The sequence below is a fragment of the Saimiri boliviensis genome, chromosome 1 (genome assembly GCF_048565385.1).
Source record: "Saimiri boliviensis isolate mSaiBol1 chromosome 1, mSaiBol1.pri, whole genome shotgun sequence".
In the NCBI taxonomy this organism is placed as follows: Eukaryota; Metazoa; Chordata; class Mammalia; order Primates; family Cebidae; genus Saimiri; species Saimiri boliviensis.
The window spans coordinates 236,353,946-236,374,836 of record NC_133449.1 but is presented as its reverse complement, the minus strand read 5'-3'; the positions used below and the strand labels follow the sequence as shown (position 1 = coordinate 236,374,836).

Genomic DNA, 20,891 nt, shown 5'->3' with positions numbered 1-20,891 from the left:
TTAGAAAATAAAAACCAGCTAATTATGCAAATTTTAAGTATTTATATACAGTAAATTATATATATATGAATAATCTGGGGGAAGGGAACTGATATTTATCTCATTACCGTTGTTGCAATTGGGTATAAAAACGTCCACCATTCCCATTTGGAATCATTTGCTGTACCGAAAATAGAGGACATATTAATTTCTCATGATGGCAGGTTAGGGAGAGAAGGGCTTGTTACTTCGAAGAGCAAGAAACTACAGCTTTATAGTATTGCATGCCTGGAGACGTAAAAATTTTATAAATCACTGAATTTTAATTACATAGTGGTTTATATGCCAGAAACAACATACCTCAAAAGGCTATCTCGTGCTAAGCAGGCAGCCATCTATCCGCATCTACCTATCGAAGCCATTTCTGCTTTTTACCAGCGACGCTGGAACTGTGTTATGGAGGGACACGTTCGGTGCTGAACAGGCTCCCAGGGCGCGGCTGTCACTCTGGGGGTCACGCTGGGGCACAGAAGTTGGGCTGGGCAACCACACCGGCGGGCCGTTTTGCTCGCAGCGCCGGGCAGCGTCAGCGGCTGCCTCGTGCGAGGCCCGGAGGCTACGGTCAGCTCGCCGGCCGCAGGGGGTGCGAGCACTCGAGAGCCCCGCGCCAGGTCGGCGAAGCCTGAAGCTACCGAGCCGGCTGAGAAAGCACGGCCGCCCGCTGCCGGACGCCAGCCGGCAAGCCCCGCCGGCCGACCCGGGCCCCAGTTTTCCCAGCCCCGCCGCCGTTGCCAAGGCGACCGCCGCCGAACGTTCCCGCGACGGACTCCGCCCCCCGGCCAATCGGACCGGCGCTCGGTGGAGACCAGATTCTCTTTGTTCCGCAGCCATTTCAGGCCCCAGACTGGAGGCAGCGCCGCTTCGGCCGAAGGCCCGAGCGCCCGAGGCCTCTGGGATGGTGTGGGACCGGGTAGGTGGCGTGAGGGAGCGCGGCCCCGGACTGGAGGGGCGGGGGCGGAGGCTGGGAGCTTCGAAGCTGCCTGGCGCGTCTGTGGGAGAGACGCCGGGCTCGCCGGCTGTCTCGGTGCCCGCCCGGCCGTTTGACGCAGGGAGGCAGCGGCGGCGCGGTTCTAACCCTAACAGCTGCCGGCCCAGGCGCCCTGCGAGACCCGGGTAGGAGGCAGGCCATGGCGGCTCCTCAAGTGTCAGAGGAGCCCGTTAGGGACGGCGGGAGCCCGTTACAGGGGGCGGAAGGGGAAGGATGTGATGCTCGGGGAGCGTCTGCCTCGCCTGTTAGGCTGTGGCGTCTGAGGGCCCTGGAGTGCGTCCGTCAGCTGCCGCGGGACGGCTGCCTCTCGCTGGCTCTGGGCGCTGGCGGGCGCTGCCCGAGACGGGCCGGTCTTTGTCCCGCTCCGGGCCCCTCTGCCCTGATCTGCCGGCTGCGTTCATAGAGCCCGGCGTCCTCACATGCAGCCTGCCAGCCTCTCTCCCGGCGGTTCCTTCTCCTCGGGGCCTCTTGGCCTCACGACGTGTTTACAGAATCGTTGTGACCGTACGGGTTTGGCGTGGGCTTGTGGGTTTTTCGCTTCTACCTCCACTCCCATGCGTACCAGCGACAGGGAGCAACTGCTGGGGAGCAGCACGGCACCACCATCAAGCTCTTTTCAGAATAACTTTCTCTAAAAACGATCGCGTGTTGCTTACTGATTTTAAAAATCAACTGGATTTTGCAAGGATTGCTTACGGTTTAGGTCTGTTATCTTAATTGCTAATTAGGTTGGTCTATCAGTAGAGATAAATGTAAAAATTTGAAATTGGAGGCTATCTACAAATGGATTTTGACAGCTGTATTAAGAAGCTTAGTAACTGTCCTCTGAAACAGTAATGACTTAAATGATGAATGCGTAAGTGGTATTTTTTTTTTTTTACCCTAAAGAAAATATACTTTTAAAATTGCAAGTTGTATGGCGTAATGGGTGTTTGGAAATGAAGGTTGTAAAATGGCTGTCCTGACGTACTCACTTTTAGAATGACAAAAGTTCCTGCAGGATTTTAAGTTTCCCTGTTACATCAAAGCTTTCATATGAGAGAGGCGAAGAAGCTATATTGAGTGGAAAAGGGGCAAGTTCCATTTTTTGGGAAAGGATCTGTTTTCCACTTTTACCTTACCTGGCACCCTAGTCGTTCAGAGAGAAGGCTGTACCAGATTGAAAACTAGCAACTGCAAACGGGAAATAATAGTTTGAGGATGCGGATTTCTTTTTTAGTATCTAGCTATGCAACGCATAAATGTGTACTAGTTTGGCAGTACGATTTTTACTTCATGCAATTTAATGTAAGCCTAATGAAGTACTAGTGTTCTCTTTTTCCTGAAAGGGGTCTCCACCCTGGATTAGCCTTGATGTGATTGCATCTTTGTCCTAGTCAGGAATTATTAAATTCCTCCCACTGAAATATCTATAAAAATCTTTTTTGCACTTCTACCTCAATCCTCAATGGCTTTATTACTATTATGTAATGTGAGCAGAATAAGATTTTTGTAAAAATATATGATTCTAGTTGTAAGCTTTTCCAGTATCAACACTCGTTATTGTATTCATTGTTTTTACGACTGTAGTTTTTCTTATAATTTTAAAGCCATTCCATGAACTCTAAATGTTGTAAATGAACTACTAGATTAAATGTAAACATCCTATATTTAGAAGAATTTCTTGAATTTTAACCATGTTGGATTCTGCAAACATTTTTTTAAGAAAAGAAACCTGTTTATAAAGGAAGTCAAACCAAGTGACAGATGTGATGAAATAAATTTATCAAATATAAACTGCAGAGAGGAGCACAGCAGTAAGTGAGGGAGTTATTTTTGTTGCCCGGGGTATAAATTGTGATATTTTTTCCTGAGATTGATATTTGAATACATATTGGTATCAAAAAGATCTCTTCCCCACTCAAAACAGTTTGGTTTACCAGCAAAAGGGTGAGAAAGCTGAGAGAATCAAAGAAACTAATGAGGTTTTCAAAAACAATGGAGAACAATGCCATCCTCAAAGAGGAAGGATCAGAAACACTGAAATTCCCCTGAAGGTTGAGGATATTTCTTAGTTGGCTGGATTGCCATGGTAGATGTGTTGAGTGTTGGCAGGTGAAGGAGTCTTCTGGGCTGTACAAGGGATAAACTTCACGATGGAAGACAGATGTTTGCAAGAGTGGTACCTTAATCCGTATTGTGTTGCTGTAAAAGAATACCTGAGACTGGGTCATTTATAAAGAGAAGAGGTTTATTATTTAGCTCACGGTTCTGCAGAATGGGAAGTACAAGAAGCATGGCGCCGCCATCTGGTCAGCTTGTGGTGCTGCATCATAAAATGCTAGAGAAGGTCAAAGGCGAAGCCCCTAGGCAAAGGTTGAGGGGAATCTGAGGGGAGAGACTGGCTTTCTAACAATCCACCCTCAGGAACTAATTCATGTCCATGAGATCATGATACGATTTCAACATGAATTTTGATAGGGACAGACACACCATATTCAAACCACAGCAAGTGGTAACTGATTTGTAGTTTCATGTGTAGCTGTTAGGAGAAGTTTTCAAAAGCAAGTTTGAATGGGTTGTTTTGAAGGGTCCTTTGAAGTACTACTGTCAGGTGCTGTAGTAAGTAAGAATGTTAGAGTTCTAGAGTCTCAATGCTTAAATGAGATATTGAAATGGGAAATGGGGAGGCAAAGTTGTCTTGGAATTTTCTGGGGTCAATAGAATATATAGGAATGGTGGCTACATCTTAATCCAAAAAGGCACTCCATGCCAGAGCAAATATTACAACTCAGTTCTGAAAAAAAGCTGATAACTGTGAGACCATAAATTTGGGACTGATATATGCCTTTTTAACATTATTTTAATGTTAATTTTTAAAAACAAAACAAAACTTTTCAGTGTAGTGTAGAAAACAGGCGCTTTAGCCACACTATTGGTATTCAAATTTTGGCACCTTCTCTGTGACCTTGGGTAAGTTATTTAATCTCACTTTTTCATCTTATAATGTTATGAGGATTAAATGAGTTAATAGAATAAGCTCTTAAAACTGAGGCTGTCATGTATTAAGTGTTCTATAAATAATAACTGCTGTTATCATCAATGTCATTATCATTGTTAATCATTTCAGAAAACTATAGAAACCCATCAAATAAAAATTACAGATATCAGTACTACGTGGTAACTACTGTAAGCCCTTTGGTGCATTTCCTTCCTTCCAATGTTTTTTCTGAGTTTATTGGATTTTTTTTCACAGTTGAGACTTTTCTATGTGAATAATTTTGTATTCTTCTTTTTTCATCTAGCACCATAAGCATTTTCTTATGCTACTGAGTTATTTTGTCAGCATATTGAATGATTGCATGTTTGTGTGAATTTCTCATTATTAAACAGTTTCTAAATTTTTTGAAGTTATAAGAAACACTGTAATGAACATCCTCATACAGAAATCAATTTCTGCATTTTAGATTATTAAGATAGAATCCCCAAAGCAAAAATAATGAGTCAAGGTAAACATCCGAAGCTCATGGTCCATACTGCCAAATTACTTTTACTTAATGGCATTTAGTAATTAACTTATTAATATAATAAATCAAGACTACACAGTGTTTATTGTTCCTGTTGCTTGGGATTGGAGGAATAGAGAGTGGGTTAACATTTTCCTTATAATGTACTAGACATCATTTTTAGGCGTTTAACCTATATGGTCACTTTCATGTACATTATTCTCATCTTGGCTCTGTGTTATACATGGGAGTTACTTCCGTTTTAGTGACGAGAGAACAAAGCATAGATAGGTAAATACTTTGTTTAAGAGCTCGGAGCGTTCAAGTCTGAATCTGAATCTAAATCTGCTTGACTGCAAAGCTCATCATGCTTTTATTTGTATACTTTTATATCATATACATATTCAGAATTTTATACTGTAACTAACTTCAGATCACAGACTACATTTTTAAGATAGTTAAACTGAGCTGGGAATAATGGGAAAATTGCAAAGTTAAACAAGACAGGGCTTAACTTTCCACATACATTTTAGAAAAAGAAAAAGAAAAATTTTACCTGGATGAGATATAATTAGTAATGAATATGCAAAACTGGGTTCTAAAGTGAATGCACCAAATATCTGTGGGTGCAACTCTTAATGATCTCAACACAAATAGGTGAGAGAAAACCAAAGAAATCTCAAATTTGATTAAATTTGGGGAGTAAGAGAAATAAAAAGGCCCATAAGTGCTTAAATTGAAATATATATTTAGTAAAACTCCTGATAAAGTAAATGAAGCTTTCACTGGGGAAATAAGCCAAAAAATAATATGTGTTTCCCATAAGGAGAATAGAACTGCCTGCAGGTGTAGGAAGTTAAATTTACACTGAAAATTAGAGGAAAAAAAATCCACACATTTGAATTGCATTTTATAGATGACTCTGAAGCCATTAGTAAAATAATTTATCAGTAGAGCTCCTTTATCTTAGATGCCTATGTTTCTACCACAAATGAAAAAGTTAATCCTAGAAAGGATAAGATTCCACTACTTTTGTTTTTACTAAGAAAGGAATTAAGGAAGAGAAGTATTTCAGCAAATCATAAATATACTAAATAAATGAAATAAATTATTAGACTTAGGTGGTATACACCGACATTTTAAAAGAAATGAATATAAAAGTACAGAACTATTGATTATTATGCTACCATTAGAAATGATGTTTTTGAAAAATATTTAATGAAATGAAATATGTATTTTAGCTGGAGCATAGCAGAACTAGGAAATGATTAAAGAGATAGCAAACCATGAAGAACTTTGTATCCCATTTATTAGTGCTGGGATTATCTCTTGTCAAGAGATTTACATACTAGTGGAGAAAGAGGTATGTAAATAAACAAGTTCAATAAATGTATTTACAGCTTTATGATGTAAATCTGTAAAGACACCAAGAAAGGCCAGTAATAGATTTCCTTGAATAGATTAGGGGGAATGTCTGGGGCATTTTGGGAATAGGAACAACATTTCAGGGAGAATGTCAGTAAACATAAGGATCTGCTGTGTTCTTGGAACTCTAAGCAGTTTAGGGACCCTGGAAAGTATAGAGCAGGGGTCCACAAACTTTCTGTAAAGGGCCTGATAGCAAATGTTTTCTGCTTTGTGGCCCGTACCAACTCCGACACTGGAATGCAAAAACAATTATGAAACCAATGGTATGCCCAGATTTGACTAGTGGGCCTTAATTAGACAAACTCTAATATATAGTACAGAGGGAGTTGGGGAAGAGAGAACCTACTGAGCCTTATGTCACCCTAGCATGTGCCATTGAAAGAGATGAAATAAATCTAGAAGATAGATTTGTATGAATCATTAAGAGCAGAATAAAATAGATTTTTGAAAAACTATACATCAATTTAAAAGGGAAAACAACTCAGTTTTTTAAGTGAGCAAATTCCACAGAAGAGGAAATAACCACTAGCAGGTAAACATAGAATGATTTCCCTCACCAGTAGAAAAATGCCAAGTAAAGTGATTTTTTTTTTTTCTCATTATACTGGCAGAAGTGGAAAAAGTTTTGTTAGTATGTATTGACAAGGCTGTCGGGATAACATTGAATATCTCCATACAGCTATTTTAAAGTAAAAACATCTTTGACCCAGTGGTTTTTATTTCTTAGAGAAACACATGAAAATATCAGGAGTCACATGTGCTAGGATTGGTCTTTGTCAGTAACCACAGACCCTCCAGACTTCCAGTCACCCAGGCTGCAGTCCAGTGACATGATCTCGGCTCACTGCAGCCTCTGCGTCCCATGTTCAAGCAATTCTCCTGCCTCAGCCTCCCAAGTAGCTGAGACTACAAGCCTACGCTGCCATGCCCAGCTAATTTTTTGTATTTTAGTAAAAGTGATATTTCACTGTGTTGCCCTGGCTGGTCTTGAGCTCCTGAGCTCAGACAATCCACCTACCTCAGCCTCCCAAAGTGCTGGGATTACAGGTGTGAGTCATTACACCCAGCCTGGATCTACCTTTTTTTTTTTTTTTTTTTTTTTTTAAGAGGAGTCTGGCTTTCTTGCCCAGGCTGGATTGGGGTCTACACTTTTTTTAAAACCCCTTTTCAACTCTTCATACCCTTCTACTGTGCCTTGTGAAATTAACTGTCCGTCATTGCAAAAATCCAGTCTCAACCTATTCTTAGATGTTGTTTTCACTTTATTGCTCTAATGGAAACTTCTCTTCCACTGTGCAGTTGTGGCTGTTTTTGTTTGTTTGCTCCATAACTTTCCTTACTGTTTCTAGAGGTGGGAAAGATACCTGCCACTAATCTCCTTACTTCTTTCAGACTGTGCTTCCTCCTTTCTCCCTATAATGTTCAGTTTTGAATGATGTCATAAAGGCTCACTGTCCCTCTCTCTAGTCTTTATATTGAAATTGATAAGAATATACATAACCGATCTACCCAATACCCTGGCCTCTCATTTCCTAGACCACACTTCCAGTGCTCTTCCCGTCTACGCTATGTCAGCCACTCATTCCACAGTGATACTCTCGTGCATTGTCAATAACTGCAGTCACTCCATACCACAGTTGCCATTTCATGTATTCTGCTCTGTTACCCCTCTTCCTATTTTTGCAGTTCACTTCTAGTGCCTCAGCCCCAACCATCTTCTGACCCCAGTGGAATCTCCAACCCATTGATCCTATTACTGTTCCCCTGCCCCTTACCCTCTTGATATTTTCACTTCCTTTTACATGGAATTTACTCATCTGAATTTTATGGTTAATCAGTTTAGTCACTTCTTTGGATCCCCTTCCTTGCTCTTTGCTTGTTTGGCAAAATCAGAGCCTTAGTTATAACTCTCTGGGGTTTTCTTGCACTTGCCCCTATGTAACTGAGCATGGCCAGAAAAAAACCACACATGACCACAAACCTCAAGTGGGTCCTTAATGCTGCCCTATGGTTGTTCTATATTTTCCTAGTCTGCTTCCTCTCCCACTCTTCTAAATGACTATTTCATATCTTATTTTCCCCAAACCTTCTATATCTCTTTTCCTATCCTCACCTTTAGCTCATGACCTTGTTTCCCGCTTTGCTAAGAAAATCGAAGTAATCAAAAGAGAACTTCCATAGACTCCCACCACGCCATGTACCTCTGGTACTCTATTCATAAAAGGGTCTACACAGCATCTGCTCAGTACATAGCTGTCTTCCTGCCCATTGGTTTAACTGTTCATGTTCTTGTCTGCCTTTGGACTAGACCCCATTCTCTCTCATCTGCTCAAGGACTCTGCTTTAGGTTCCCTTCTTCTACATCATCAATTTTGTTCTCTTTACTGTTATCATTTCTGTCAGCAAACAGATAGGCTATTATTTCTCCCCTCTTAGAAAAAAGAAAAACTTGTCCCACTTCACCACATTACCCCAATTTTTTGTTTCCTCTGGAAGTAGTATTTCTCAAAATAGTTGTCTGTACTTGCTATTGCGAAGTTCTCTCCTCTAGTACTCTGTTAAACCCACTCTAGTCAGGCCTTTGTCTGTAGCACTGTGAGATCCACTCTCACAGAAATAGCTCCTCTGGTTCTTCAGTAGCCTCCAAATTGGTAAATGCTCTGTTACTGATTCTCATCATATTTGACCTGTCAGCAGCATTTGACACAGCTGTTTGCTTCCCTTAGCGTTGAAACCATTTCTTCTTTGCCTTCCAGGACATCACACATTCCTGGTTATCTGCTGCCTCAGTGCTGGTCCTTGTATTCTCTTTTTCCTTTATTTTCACTGACCTCTTACTATTGGAGAGCCCCAAGTTGTAATCCTTTTTGTTTGTTTGTTTCTATCTATGCTCACTTTATTGGTAATCTCATTTAGTCTCATGGCTTTAACCATGTAAATATCAACAATACCCAAATTTGGATATTTAGCCCCTCTCCCCAATTCCAGATTTATATGTGCAACTACCTATTCAACATCTCTCCTAAATGTTTAATAGTAGATATCAAACTCAGCATATCCAAAACTAAACTCCTAAACTTCCTCCACAATGCCTGCTTTACCCACAGACTGCTCCATTTCTGTCAATGGCAACTTCATCCTCCTGTAGCTCAGACCAAAATCTTGGCCTTATTTTTTTTACTTCACTCTTTCTTTTACTCTTCAGATCTGTTCTTTCAGGACAATCTGTTTCCTATGTCATCAAAATACATTCAAAATCCTACTATGCCTCACCACCTCCCCCACTGCCACCACCCTTGTCCAAGCCACTACTATCATATCTTGTTGGATTACTGAAATAGGTTACTACCTGGTCTGCCGCTTCTGCCCTAGCCTCTCCCAACAGTATTTTCTCAATACAGTAGCCAGAATAAACCATTAGCAAATTAAGACAGTACCTGTCACTTCCCCTGCAATGGCTCCTGTTATAGTGTGAATGTATGTGTCCTCCCAAACTTTATATGTTGAAATCCTAACTCCCAAGGTAATAGTATTAGAAAAATGGGGCCTTTAGGGGGCCACTAGGTCATGGGAGTGGAGTCCTCATGAATAGGTTTGGTGCCTTTAAAAAGCTCTAGAGGCCAGGCGCAGTGGCTCATACCTGTAATCCCAGCAGTTCAGGAGGCTGAGGCAGGCAGATCAGGAGACCATCCTGGCTAACATGGTGAAACCCTGTCTCTATTAAAAATACAAAAAATTAGCCAGGCGTGGTGGCATGCACCTGTAGTTCCAGCTACTCGGGAGGCTGAAGCAGGAGAATTGCTTGAACCTGGGAGGTAGAGGTTGCAATGAGGCAGGATCACGCCATTGCACTACAGCCTGGGCAAGACTCCATCTCAAAAAAAAATTAAAAAGCCCTAGAGATATCCCTTGCCCTTTGTCTCTTGAGGACATAGCAAGAAGTCTGTGAGCTAGAAAGCAGCCCTCAGCAGATACAGAATATGCCTTGATCTTGGCTTCCCATTCTACAGAATGGTAAAAAATCAATTTCTGTTGTTTATAAGCTATCTCGTTTATGGTATTTTGTTATAGCAGTCCGAATGCACGAAGACATTCCCTTTCATTCACTCAGAGAAAAGCTGATCCTTACCATGGCCTGTGAGGCTCTACATAATATGCCCAATCCACTCCACTTTCTCCTTACCTTCCTGACCTCATTTACTATTATCATTGTCCTCCCCTTGCTCACTGGCTTTCTTGCTGTATCTGTCCTGTTCCTACTTTAGGAACCTTGCTTTACCTGGCTCCAGTCTCTGAAATGTGCTTCTTCACATGTCTGCTTGGCTCAAGGGCCTTACCGCCAAGTCTTTGCTCAGATCTTACCTTCTATGAACACCCTATTTAATACTATCTTCTATCCTGCCCTTCCCCCACCCCTTCTTATCCTGGATTATTTTATTTTATTTTTTACATAGAACATACCACCTTCTAACAAACTATATCAGGGGTCAGCAAGCCTCAGCTCCAAGAGCTTCAGGCCTGTTTTTGTACATCCTATTAGCTAAGAATGGTTTTTACATTTTTAAAGGGCCGTAAAACAAAGCAAAAAAATACATGACACATATATGTGACCTGCAAAGCCAAAAATATTTACTCTCTGGGCCTTTTCAAAATAAGTTTACACTAGATATTTTATTCTGTTTATTGTCCTCCTCCTCCTCCTGCAAGAATACAAGCTCTAAGAGGCGAAGGTCTTTGTTTTATTTTTTGTTGTATCTGCAGCAAGATACAGATACAGAGCCTAAATGGTAATTATGTTAAGTGTTCACCAATAGATCTATACATTGCAATAAGTAACAAAATCTATATGTAATGACTAGGAAAGGTAAGGTGTATTTTGAAGTTTGTTATAGAACAGGTTTAATTTTTGTTTCTACAGTATCTGTATATTTAATTGCATAGAGAAGAGCTCTACAAGTATGTGTAACCAAATGAATACTAAAGTACTTCTGGAGAAGGGACCGAGATTAAGGGCAATAGTTGAAGGGAGCTTGAATTTCATATATATTATTTGCTTTTCTTTTGTTTAGCAATGAGAAACAGTCACACGTCAGTGTTTCACTTTAAGATTTTTTTAACGAAGCAACAAGAAAAAACAAATATATAATAAGAAAGTAAAGTAATGAGAGAAAATGGAAAGAAAAGGAGAAAGAGGAAAGGAAGAGGACATCACCTTTCTTCTATGTGTTATTTGGCCAGCAGTCAACCTGAAAGAGGGGAAGGAGCGAGCAATGTGAATATGGGGGAAAGAGCATGCAAAAGTAAAGCCTCTTAGGTAGGAACAAGCTTCGTGTGATCTGGGGACTGTAAAATAACCAATGTGATGAACATCGTGAAAAAGGGGACAGAGACTGTTAGGAGATAAGTTCAGAGATGGGCAGGCACCCAAGTTAGATACAGCTTTGAAGGCTGTGATGACGATAAAAGGTTTTCTGTGTGATAGGAAACCATTGGAAGATTTTGAGTAGGGGAAGACATGATTTAATTACAGATTTAATAAGATAATTTTTGCTGCTTTGTCTCAGAGAATGGGTTATGAGGGAGCAAAAGAAGAGGCGAGCAGATCTGCCTAGACCATGGACTAGGGTGGACGGCAAAGAGGGTGAGAAGTGGTCAGTTCAGACTATATTTTGATTATGTATTTTAAGAGCCTTGAGATATGAAGGAAATCAAGGGAAATAAGAATCATTGCTTCTGATCTACATAATTGGCCTGAACAACTGGGTGAAAACTACTGGTATTTAGTGATATTAGGCAACTGGAAGAGGAGCAGATTGGAATGGGATGGAGAAGAGAATCAAAAGGTTTTTTTTCAAGCCTAGGCAACATAAGGAGACCCTGTCTCCACAAAAAATTTAAAAAATTAGCTGGGCATGCTGATGTGTACCGGTAGTTCTAGCTACTCAGGATGCTGAGGAGAGAGGATTACTTGAGCCTGGGAGGTCAAGGTTGCAGTGATCTGTGGTCATGCCACTGTACTCCAGCTGGGCAACAGAGGGAGACCCTGCCTTAAAAAATAAAATAAAGAGTTTTGTTTCAACCAGCAGTTTGAGATGCCCATTTGACAATCAAGTAGATACGTCTTGTCAGATTTTGGATACTTGAGTCTGGAATTCAGGGTGCTTTTAATGTTGCAGACTGATGAGATTATATAGATAGAGAATAGAAGAGGATCTAGGATATTGAGAGGAACCAACAAAGGAGACAAAGTAGCCAGTGGGATATGAGGAAAACCAGTGAGATATGGGGCCATAAGAGGTAAAAGAGTGGTAACCTGCATTCAGCGCTGTGAAGAAATTAAGATGAGGCCAAGAAGTAATTGCTGTGTTTGGCACCGTGGAAATCTCTCAGTGGAGTGGAGTACAACGGGAGACAGTGACTATTTAGAACTTTCGAGATGTTTTTGTGAACAGAGGGGAGTGGAGAAATTTAGCTGTGGGGGATGAACAGAGTCTAAGCTGGTTTTTAAAGATATTATTTTAAATTAATTTTGAACTTACAGAAAAGTAGTACAAATAATTCAGAAAACTCCCATATTTACTTTACCTGGATTCACCAATTTTTAACATTTTGCTACATTTGTTAGCTTCTCTCTCTCTCTCTCTCTCTCTCTCTCTCTCTCTCTCTCTCCACACACACACACGTTTTTTTGAACATTTTAGAGTAGCCTGCATACATCTGTGCCTCTTTAGCTATTAATGCTTTAATGTGCATACCCTGAGAGCCAGGATATTCTCTTATGAAACTGCATACAATGAGCAGATTCAGGAAATTTTACTTTTTATAGCCCACAGTACAGTTTTGCCAGTTGTCCCAGCAACATCTTTTGTAGCATTTTTTTTTTCTACCAGTACCTGATCTGGTCTAGGGTTTTATGTTATATTTGTTGTCATGTCTTTTTAGACAGAGAGGTATTTGCAATGATCATTATTTCAAAAGGATAATTTAAAATTTTATTGATGTGTATTATAACTCTTCATAATGGTAGATCAGTTTAGTACCTCATCCTGATAAACATTAGAACAGAAGGAAGAGCAAGAAAAGTGAAGATTCTTAAACTTTATATGTAAATTTATCAGACTTAGGCATACATGATGTGTTTTCAGGGTTATTGGTAGATTGTTTAGAAAGGTAAAACAACTTGGATTCTTTTGTGATAGGGTTGAGTTGGTAGTAGTATATGGGCATGGTTTAAGAGTTTTTCAGAGAGTTTTTTTCAGCTCTTAAAATGCTGCATGTCAAACCTTTATTCGAAAATATTGTGAGACTTAATTTAGTTAAAGAACATTAAAGAGTGAAACATTGGAAACACAGTGCTTCAGAATAGGCATTAGAATGCTCCATTGGGTTTTTGGTTCAGTGATGAACACAGTTTTCTGTTACACGGTTTTGAGGGGTAACGAGTAAAGACTTCTGTTGGATAGAAGCACACGTTATGATGAAAATTTGTCTCTGACATTTTCAACCAAAGATTTTTCCTGCTATTGAATATGACTTCTGCAAGAAGTCATCTAAGGCTACCACAGTACTGTGCTCTTTCACAGGAGCCCAAGTATTTGCTGAAAGAATCAAGTGACATGTAGCTTTCACTTAGGTAACAGACCCAGAACTCTTGAACAATTGAGTTGAATACAAGTTTCCCTTAAGGACAGGAGTGGCTTGGCGAATTTCAGTAGCAAGTATAAGAAGTAATGCCAGCTTTTGCATGTGAATTATGACTAGATTTATTATTTATAGTCATCTAAATGTTTTACTTCTAGAAACTGAAGGGAACATGGTCTTTAGTTGCTTTATAGGTGAGGAAATAAACCAAATGAGAGTATGTGATTGGTGTAGGATTGCCCAGCTCGCTGTTCTTAATGCAGAGAATTGAGACTAGAGCCCCAGATTCCTGATGCCCCTTCTTTTTTTCTGATGTTATTTCGGCTCTTCTTGGCACTGAAGACTTAAAGAGCCTGGGAGGAAGGCAGTTGGTCCTAAGTCCCCATGCAGTTATCCTGGGCTGTCAGCTCTAGACAGGTTGTGGCTGTGAGTTTAAATCTCTGCATCATCCTTCCCTTGGCCTGATACCCCTGCCCAAATAGGAAACAATGAAACCATAAAGGGATTATAAAGGTAGGAGATTTTTCTGGAGTCTGGCTTTAGCACAGATAATAGCTCTGAATCAAGAGAGTGGATGGTAGTTTAATATTTAATGTAGGAATTTGATGGCAAAGCTCAAGAGTCAGTAGAGAAATAAAAGGATAAGACATTAAAAGGATAAGCCGCTAATAAAAATTCTAGCTTTGTTTTAACTTTACATCCTACTGGGTTAGAGACTTTTGTTAGATACATGGCAGGCAATTTTTATTTGTAAAGCAGAAAACACATACTCTCACTGGAGTGTGATTCCCGTGGAGTTTAAATTGCTCAGCAGCTAGGGCAAAATTGTAATTTTAGATAAAATTGTTGTATTCTGATTCTGGGAAATACAAACTCCTGAACATCTTGAATGTTTTTGAGCAAGTTCATCAAATGCCTACCCACATACTGAATTATTGAATTTAATAAACAATTTAATAAGTTAAGAAATCTTAGGAATTTCTGAGTTCATCCACTCATTTCAGATTTTCTATTATCATATTGGTAATTTCCAGCTGTGATATCCTGCACATACAAGCACGTAAGAAATATTTGCTTTTGATTTAATAGCTGGAGTTCCTTCCTTCTAGAAGATGCACAGTATGCTTCTAAGAATGTATGACCAAGAGTTAACTGAAGATTATGTATTTTTATTAGCTGTAAATAATATAAATCAGTTCCTACATGAAATTATTTTTTTAATTGAGGTATTATTTCATGTGACTCAAGACAGATTTTCTTTTTGTGTCTCTGAACCCTACTCCAGGATGTGGGAGTTTATAATAAATGAATTTATGTTCTTTTCTAAGAATCGGTTTAATTATACTCTTAGGTCTACCAGTTGTAAGTGTATAGTCATGAATGGTATCTACCTCAAAGACCAAACAGGCATACAGAATTATCCCATTGCCTTATTAGTCAAGATATTTGCAACCATTCAGGTTCTTTACATCCCTTCTTACTTACTAAATTAGCTTTCTTAGGCAGAAAAATGTATTAAGAAGAATCTATTGATATTTCTAACATGAGTACCTTAGATTTATTAATTTTTGCAGTAGAGATTTTCTTATGAATTAGTTTTTTACTTAACATATTTTAGTTGAGATTATTGAGAAAGTCTGTAGAACTTATTTCTACAGAAGTCTCAACCATTGTAGAAGAATATAGGCCCTCTTTTCTAAGTTATAATTCATTTTCTTTCTTTTTTTTTTTTTTTTTTTTTTTTTTTGTGACGGAGTTTCGCTCTTGTTACCCAGGCTGGAGTGCAATGGCACGATCTCGGCTGACCACAACCTCCGCCTCCTGGGTTCAGGCAATTCTCCTGCCTCAGCCTCCTGAGTAGCTGGGATTACAGGCACGTGCCGCCATGCCCAGCTAATTTTTTGTATTTTTTAGTAGAGACGGGGTTTCACCATGTTGACCAGGATGGTCTTGATCTCTTGACCTCATGATCCACCCGCCTCGGCCTCCCAAAGTGCTGGGACCACAGGCTTGAGCCACCACGCCCGGCCCAAAATTCATTTTCATTTGCTTTTGGCTTTTACATATTTAGTAGGGTTTTTTCCTTAATTCTTCTACTTCAACATATTGTTTCAGCTATTTATTGTTTTTTTCTTACATTTCTAGAATTTTATATCGGCATTTGAAAAATTAGGAAATTGATGAAAGATGCTTGCATTATTTATTTTGATATAAAATAAAATTTTGGATTTATTCTTTTAAATTTTATACTATTACTGTTTCTGTATTTTTTACTTAATATTTTATAGCATTTAAATGTCAATATTAATTTCTTATTAACATTAAAAAATATTTTGTATACATAAGGTATTAGAACAGTAATCACAAGTGTATAATTTATAATAACTCCTGTTATTTAAATAAAACTTCTACTCTCTAATATTCAGGGAAGCCTTTCGCTGAGACTAGGTCTCTTGGATTATAAAACAACTTTTCTGGTATAATGCTTGAGCTTTGCAGAAGTTGAGTCCATTTTTTTTGTTACTATGAAGATGCTTTTGTTTACAATATTATCTTCATAGTATGTCTACTTGTTTTAATGGCTTAATCTAGGAAAAAGTTACTCTAAGTGCATTAATTTTCTAGGTTACTAAAACTTAACCCTTTAAGTACCATAACTTAAGCATTTTATCTTTTTTTTCCTCACTTTTTAAGCATGAATACTTTTCATGTCATTACAGAAATTAACCTTCTTTTTTTGATGGTTACTAATACCCCCATCGGTTGAATGTCATATTATTTGCCATGTATTTATTGTTGATATTAGAAATAACCCTGAGATAAATCTTTGAGAAAATACTCTGTTTTGTGTATTTAGGATTCTTAGGATACAGGCTCAGAAGTGTAATCATGAGGACAAAGTATATAAAAATGTATATGGCTTGATACAGATTGTTGAGTTGTTTCTTATAGGTCATATTAGTTTTACACTACCATCAGTAATTTGTTAAAGTTGATTCATCATATCCTCATCAGCATAAGATATTATCATTCTAAAATTATCTTTGCTAATTGGACTAAAACCATGCCCTCATTATTACATTTATTTGATTACTAGTGAGGTTCAGCATTTTCTCATGTTTGTTTAGTGTTGTATTTCCTCCTGTGAATTTTCTTTAATGCGCGACTATTGGTTCTAAATTAACTTCCCAGAAAAGTTACTAATATATTGCTTTCTTGTTGGAATATTTTAGGAGCTCCCTTCTGTACTTGTTCAAATAAAAAATTTGTTTATCTACCATTTGTAAACAGTGGTACCTCCTAGAAATGCCTAAGAGATGTTGTAGCTCCTTTGAGATATGGAGTATATGAGTCTGGAGAATCAGGTACTACCAGAAAGCTAGCATCATAGGGAGAGTAAATTGCCACTGTCCCTACATCTCTCCTGGTGTAAAGTGTTAGTAAAATGAATATTGTGAGGTGTTTTTTTCCCTTGATGGCATCAGTGACAGTGATTGTCAGTGCTCAGAAACAAAATAGTGTAATTTGGAAAAGATAGGGATAGAGAGGAGAGGAGATGGATAGAAGTAGATGGGGAAAGAATTCTGTTGTACATAAAGAGATGTACACCTGAACTGGCAGATGACTTTATTCTGGGTTTTCTCTACTCTTCCCACTGAGTTTACTCTCCACCCATCTGGGTATATTCATTAGACTCCATACCTTTCAGAAACTGCATGTCAGCTCTCAGATATATAGTGGTGTTCAAACCTAAGGAAATTAATTCCCATGGCAGTCATCAGCCTTCACTGTACCAACCCTGCAGTTCCTAGAGAACTCCCTGCTACTAAAAACTGTCTTGCTTCCTGATAGCTTCTCTCTCTCTCTCTCTCTCTCTCTCTCTCTCTCTCTCTCTCTCTCTCTCTTTCTCTCAATGGAGTTTTGCTCTTGTAGCCCAGACTGGAGTGCAATAGCGAGATCTCGGCTCACTGCAACCTCCATTTCCCAGGTTTAAGCGATTCTCCTGCCCCAGCTAGCTGGGATTGCAAGCACCCACCACCAAAGCCAGCTAATTTTTTTTTTTTTGGTGTTTTTTTTTTTTTTTTTTTTTTTTTGGTAAAGATGGTGTTTCACCATGTTGGCCAGATTGGTGTTGAACTCCTGACCTCAGGTGATCCACCCACCTTGGCCTCCCAAAGTGCTGGGATTACAGGAGTGAGCCACCCTGCACGTCCTGACCTTATATTTCTAATCCATGAATGACTTAAAATAAACCTACTCTTCTCTCCTAGGAAAGCCAAATGAGTTATTTCCCTCTTGAAAATAAGAGAACTTAGACCGGGTGCGGTGGCTCATGCCTGTAATCCTAGCACTTTGGGAGGCCAAGGCAGGTAGATCATCTGAAGTCAAGACCAGCTTCACCAACATAGAGAAACCCCGTGTCTACTAAAAATACAAAATTAGCTGGGCATCCTGGTGCATGCCTATAATCCCAGCTATTTGGGAGGCTAAGGCAGGAGAATTACCTGAACCTGGGAGGTGGAGCTTCCAGTGAGCAGAGATCGCACCATTGCACTCTAGCCTGGGCGACAGAGCAAGACGTCGTCTCAAAAAAAAAGAGAAGAACTTAATTAGGATAGCAGTATTAGATAAAAATTCAAATACATACCACATGATTATATATATTGCATAATTATATAATATTATATGTTGTGACAAACTAGCCTCAAGATGTTTTTGCTTTAAGTGGAAGAAGTTGAACATTTTAGGAAGTTCTTCTACCTCTGCCTCCCTAAGTGCTGGGATTACACACAGCCCCTCTTAATTTGTAATATTGATTTCTGGTCTTGATTTCCCTATTTTAAAAATAAGAGGATTGGATAGATGTTGTCTAATACTCATTTCATTCTGAAGATTAGATGCTATGATTGCCATTTTCTAATTACAGTTTAAGTTGATTAATTTTTATTTTGTGGGTTGAGGGGAATGGATGGTGATAAAGACATGGTATTCAATTGGCCAATAACTTAATATCTATTCATAAGACTAAAATAAGCTTTTTAATCTAAGATTCAGTTTTAAGGGTCTATGCTTATAAACCAAATACTTTCTTAATATGTACAGTAGATTAACATTATATTCTGTGTTCAGTGTAATTTCAGATTTCCTTCCCATCTCACATTTCATTCTATTTTTTATACTTACCAATTTGTGTACATCCCATTAATTTTGGTTGAGTCTCAATGTTTCTTTATCATAGTAACAGAAAAATACACTCAAACACTTATAGAATATATGCTGTTGCTTTTTGTACTAAACTTTTAGTTGTATGGTAGTCTATCATATGACATTATTTCCTACTGATTTTTTCCCATTTTTGAACCGTCTCTATAGAATTTTCTTGTCTTATCTCTTTGCATATGAGGTTCACCCTTCATCAACTACACTCATGCATTTCAGTGAATGATGGACTACATATACAATGGTGCTCGCATAAGATTATAATAGGGCTGAAAACCTTCTATTGCCTAATGATGTCATAGTGCAATGCATTACTCATATGTCTGTGGTGGTACTAGTGTACATAACTGCTGCATACTACTGCACTGCCAGTTATATCAAAATATAGCACATATCATTATGCACAATACATAATACTTGATAATGATAGTAAATAACTGTTATTGGCTCATGTATTTACTACGTTTGTTATTGTTATTTTAGAGTGTACTTCTACTATCTTTTAAAAAGTCAGTTGTAAAACCGTATCAGCCAGGTCCTTCAGGAGGTATTCCAGAAGAAGGCATTGTTATCATGGAGATGACAGCTCCATGCTTGTTATTGCCCCTGAAGACCTTCCAGTGGGACAGGATATAGAGATGGAAGACAGTGACATTGATGACACTGACCGCGTGCAGGCCTAGGCCAATGTGTGTATTCGTGTCTTCATTTTTAACAAAAAAGTTTAAAAAGTAAAATAAAAATTAATATAAAAAGCTTATAGAATAAGGATATAAAGAGAAGATATTTTTGTATAGCTGTACAATGCATTTGTGTTATGAGCTGAGTATTAAAAGAGTAAAAAAAAATTTTTTTTGAGATGGAATCTTGATCTGTCACCCAGGCTGGAGTAAAGTGGCGTGGTCTTGACTCACTGCAACTTCTGCTCCCAGGTTCAAGCAGTTCTTCTGCCTCAGCCTCCCAAGTAGCTGGGACTACAGGTGCGTGCCACCACGTCCAGCTAATTTTTGTGTTATCAGTAGAGACGGGGTTTCACCATATTGGCCAACCTGGTCTCAGATTCTGACCTTGTGATCCGCCCACCTGGGCCTCTCAAAGTCCTGGGATTACAGGCGTGATCCATCACGCCCAGCCAAAATTTTTAAAAAATCTAAAGTTCATAAAGTAAAAAGTTACAGTAACAGCTAAACAACTAAGGTTAATTCATTATTGAGGAATGAAAATGTTGTTTAATTACAGTAGTATACAGTATTGTCCTAGGTGTTGGCCTTCACTCACCACTCACTCTCCAACTCACGCAGAGCAACTTTTGGTCCTATAAGTGCACTATACTGGTAAACCATTTTTTTTTGTCTTTTATGCTTTTTATGCTTTAGTTTTTATTTTTATGCTTTTTATCTTTTTATACTCTTTTTACTCCACCTTTTATATATTTACATATGTGTACATACACAAATACCATTGCGTTACCACTGCCTGCAGTATTCAGTACAGCAACGTGCTATATAGGTTTGTAGCCTAGGAGCCATAGGCTATACCATATAGCTTAGGTGTATATAGGCTAGACCATCTAGGTTTGTGTAAGTGTACTCTATGATGTTTCTACAACAAGGAAATTGCCTAACAATGCATTTCTCAGACCGTATACCTGTCCTTAACTGACATGTGACTATTCTTGGTTTTTGTACTGATTAAATTCATATCTGCTTTCATGTCTACTACTTGATTTCCATTTTTTAATTTATTCTTATTCTTCCAGTATTTCTGTTATTACCTGCCTTAGTCTGTTCCTGTTGTAAAATGCCTTATACTGGGTAATTTATAAAATAATAAAAATGTATTTCTCATGGTACTACATAGGCTGGGAAGTCCAGCTCATTTGATGCCTAGTGAAGACTTGCTCTCTGCTTCATAAATGGCATGTTCTTGCTGCATCTGCACATCGATGAAGGGATGAACACTGTGCCCTCACATGGTGGAAGGGGAGCAGAAAGGCCAAACTGACTCCCTTAAGCCATTTGATAAGGGTAAGGGTATTAATCCCATTCATGAGGACATAACTCTCATGACCTAATCACTTCCTGTAGCCC

The 20,891-nt window shown here is 38.9% G+C and overlaps 1 protein-coding gene across 1 annotated transcript in view; it reads left to right on the top strand.

The window, feature by feature from the left end:
• Window positions 1-840: 840 nt before the first annotated feature.
• The window catches only part of TNPO1 (transportin 1), a 98,591-nt gene continuing 78,540 nt past the window's right edge, over window positions 841-20,891 (top strand). The window contains exon 1 of the mRNA XM_003925760.4: window positions 841-949. Within this exon, the coding sequence (XP_003925809.1) occupies window positions 935-949 (15 nt within the window). The 5' untranslated portion in view covers window positions 841-934. The remainder of the gene's footprint in view (window positions 950-20,891) is intronic.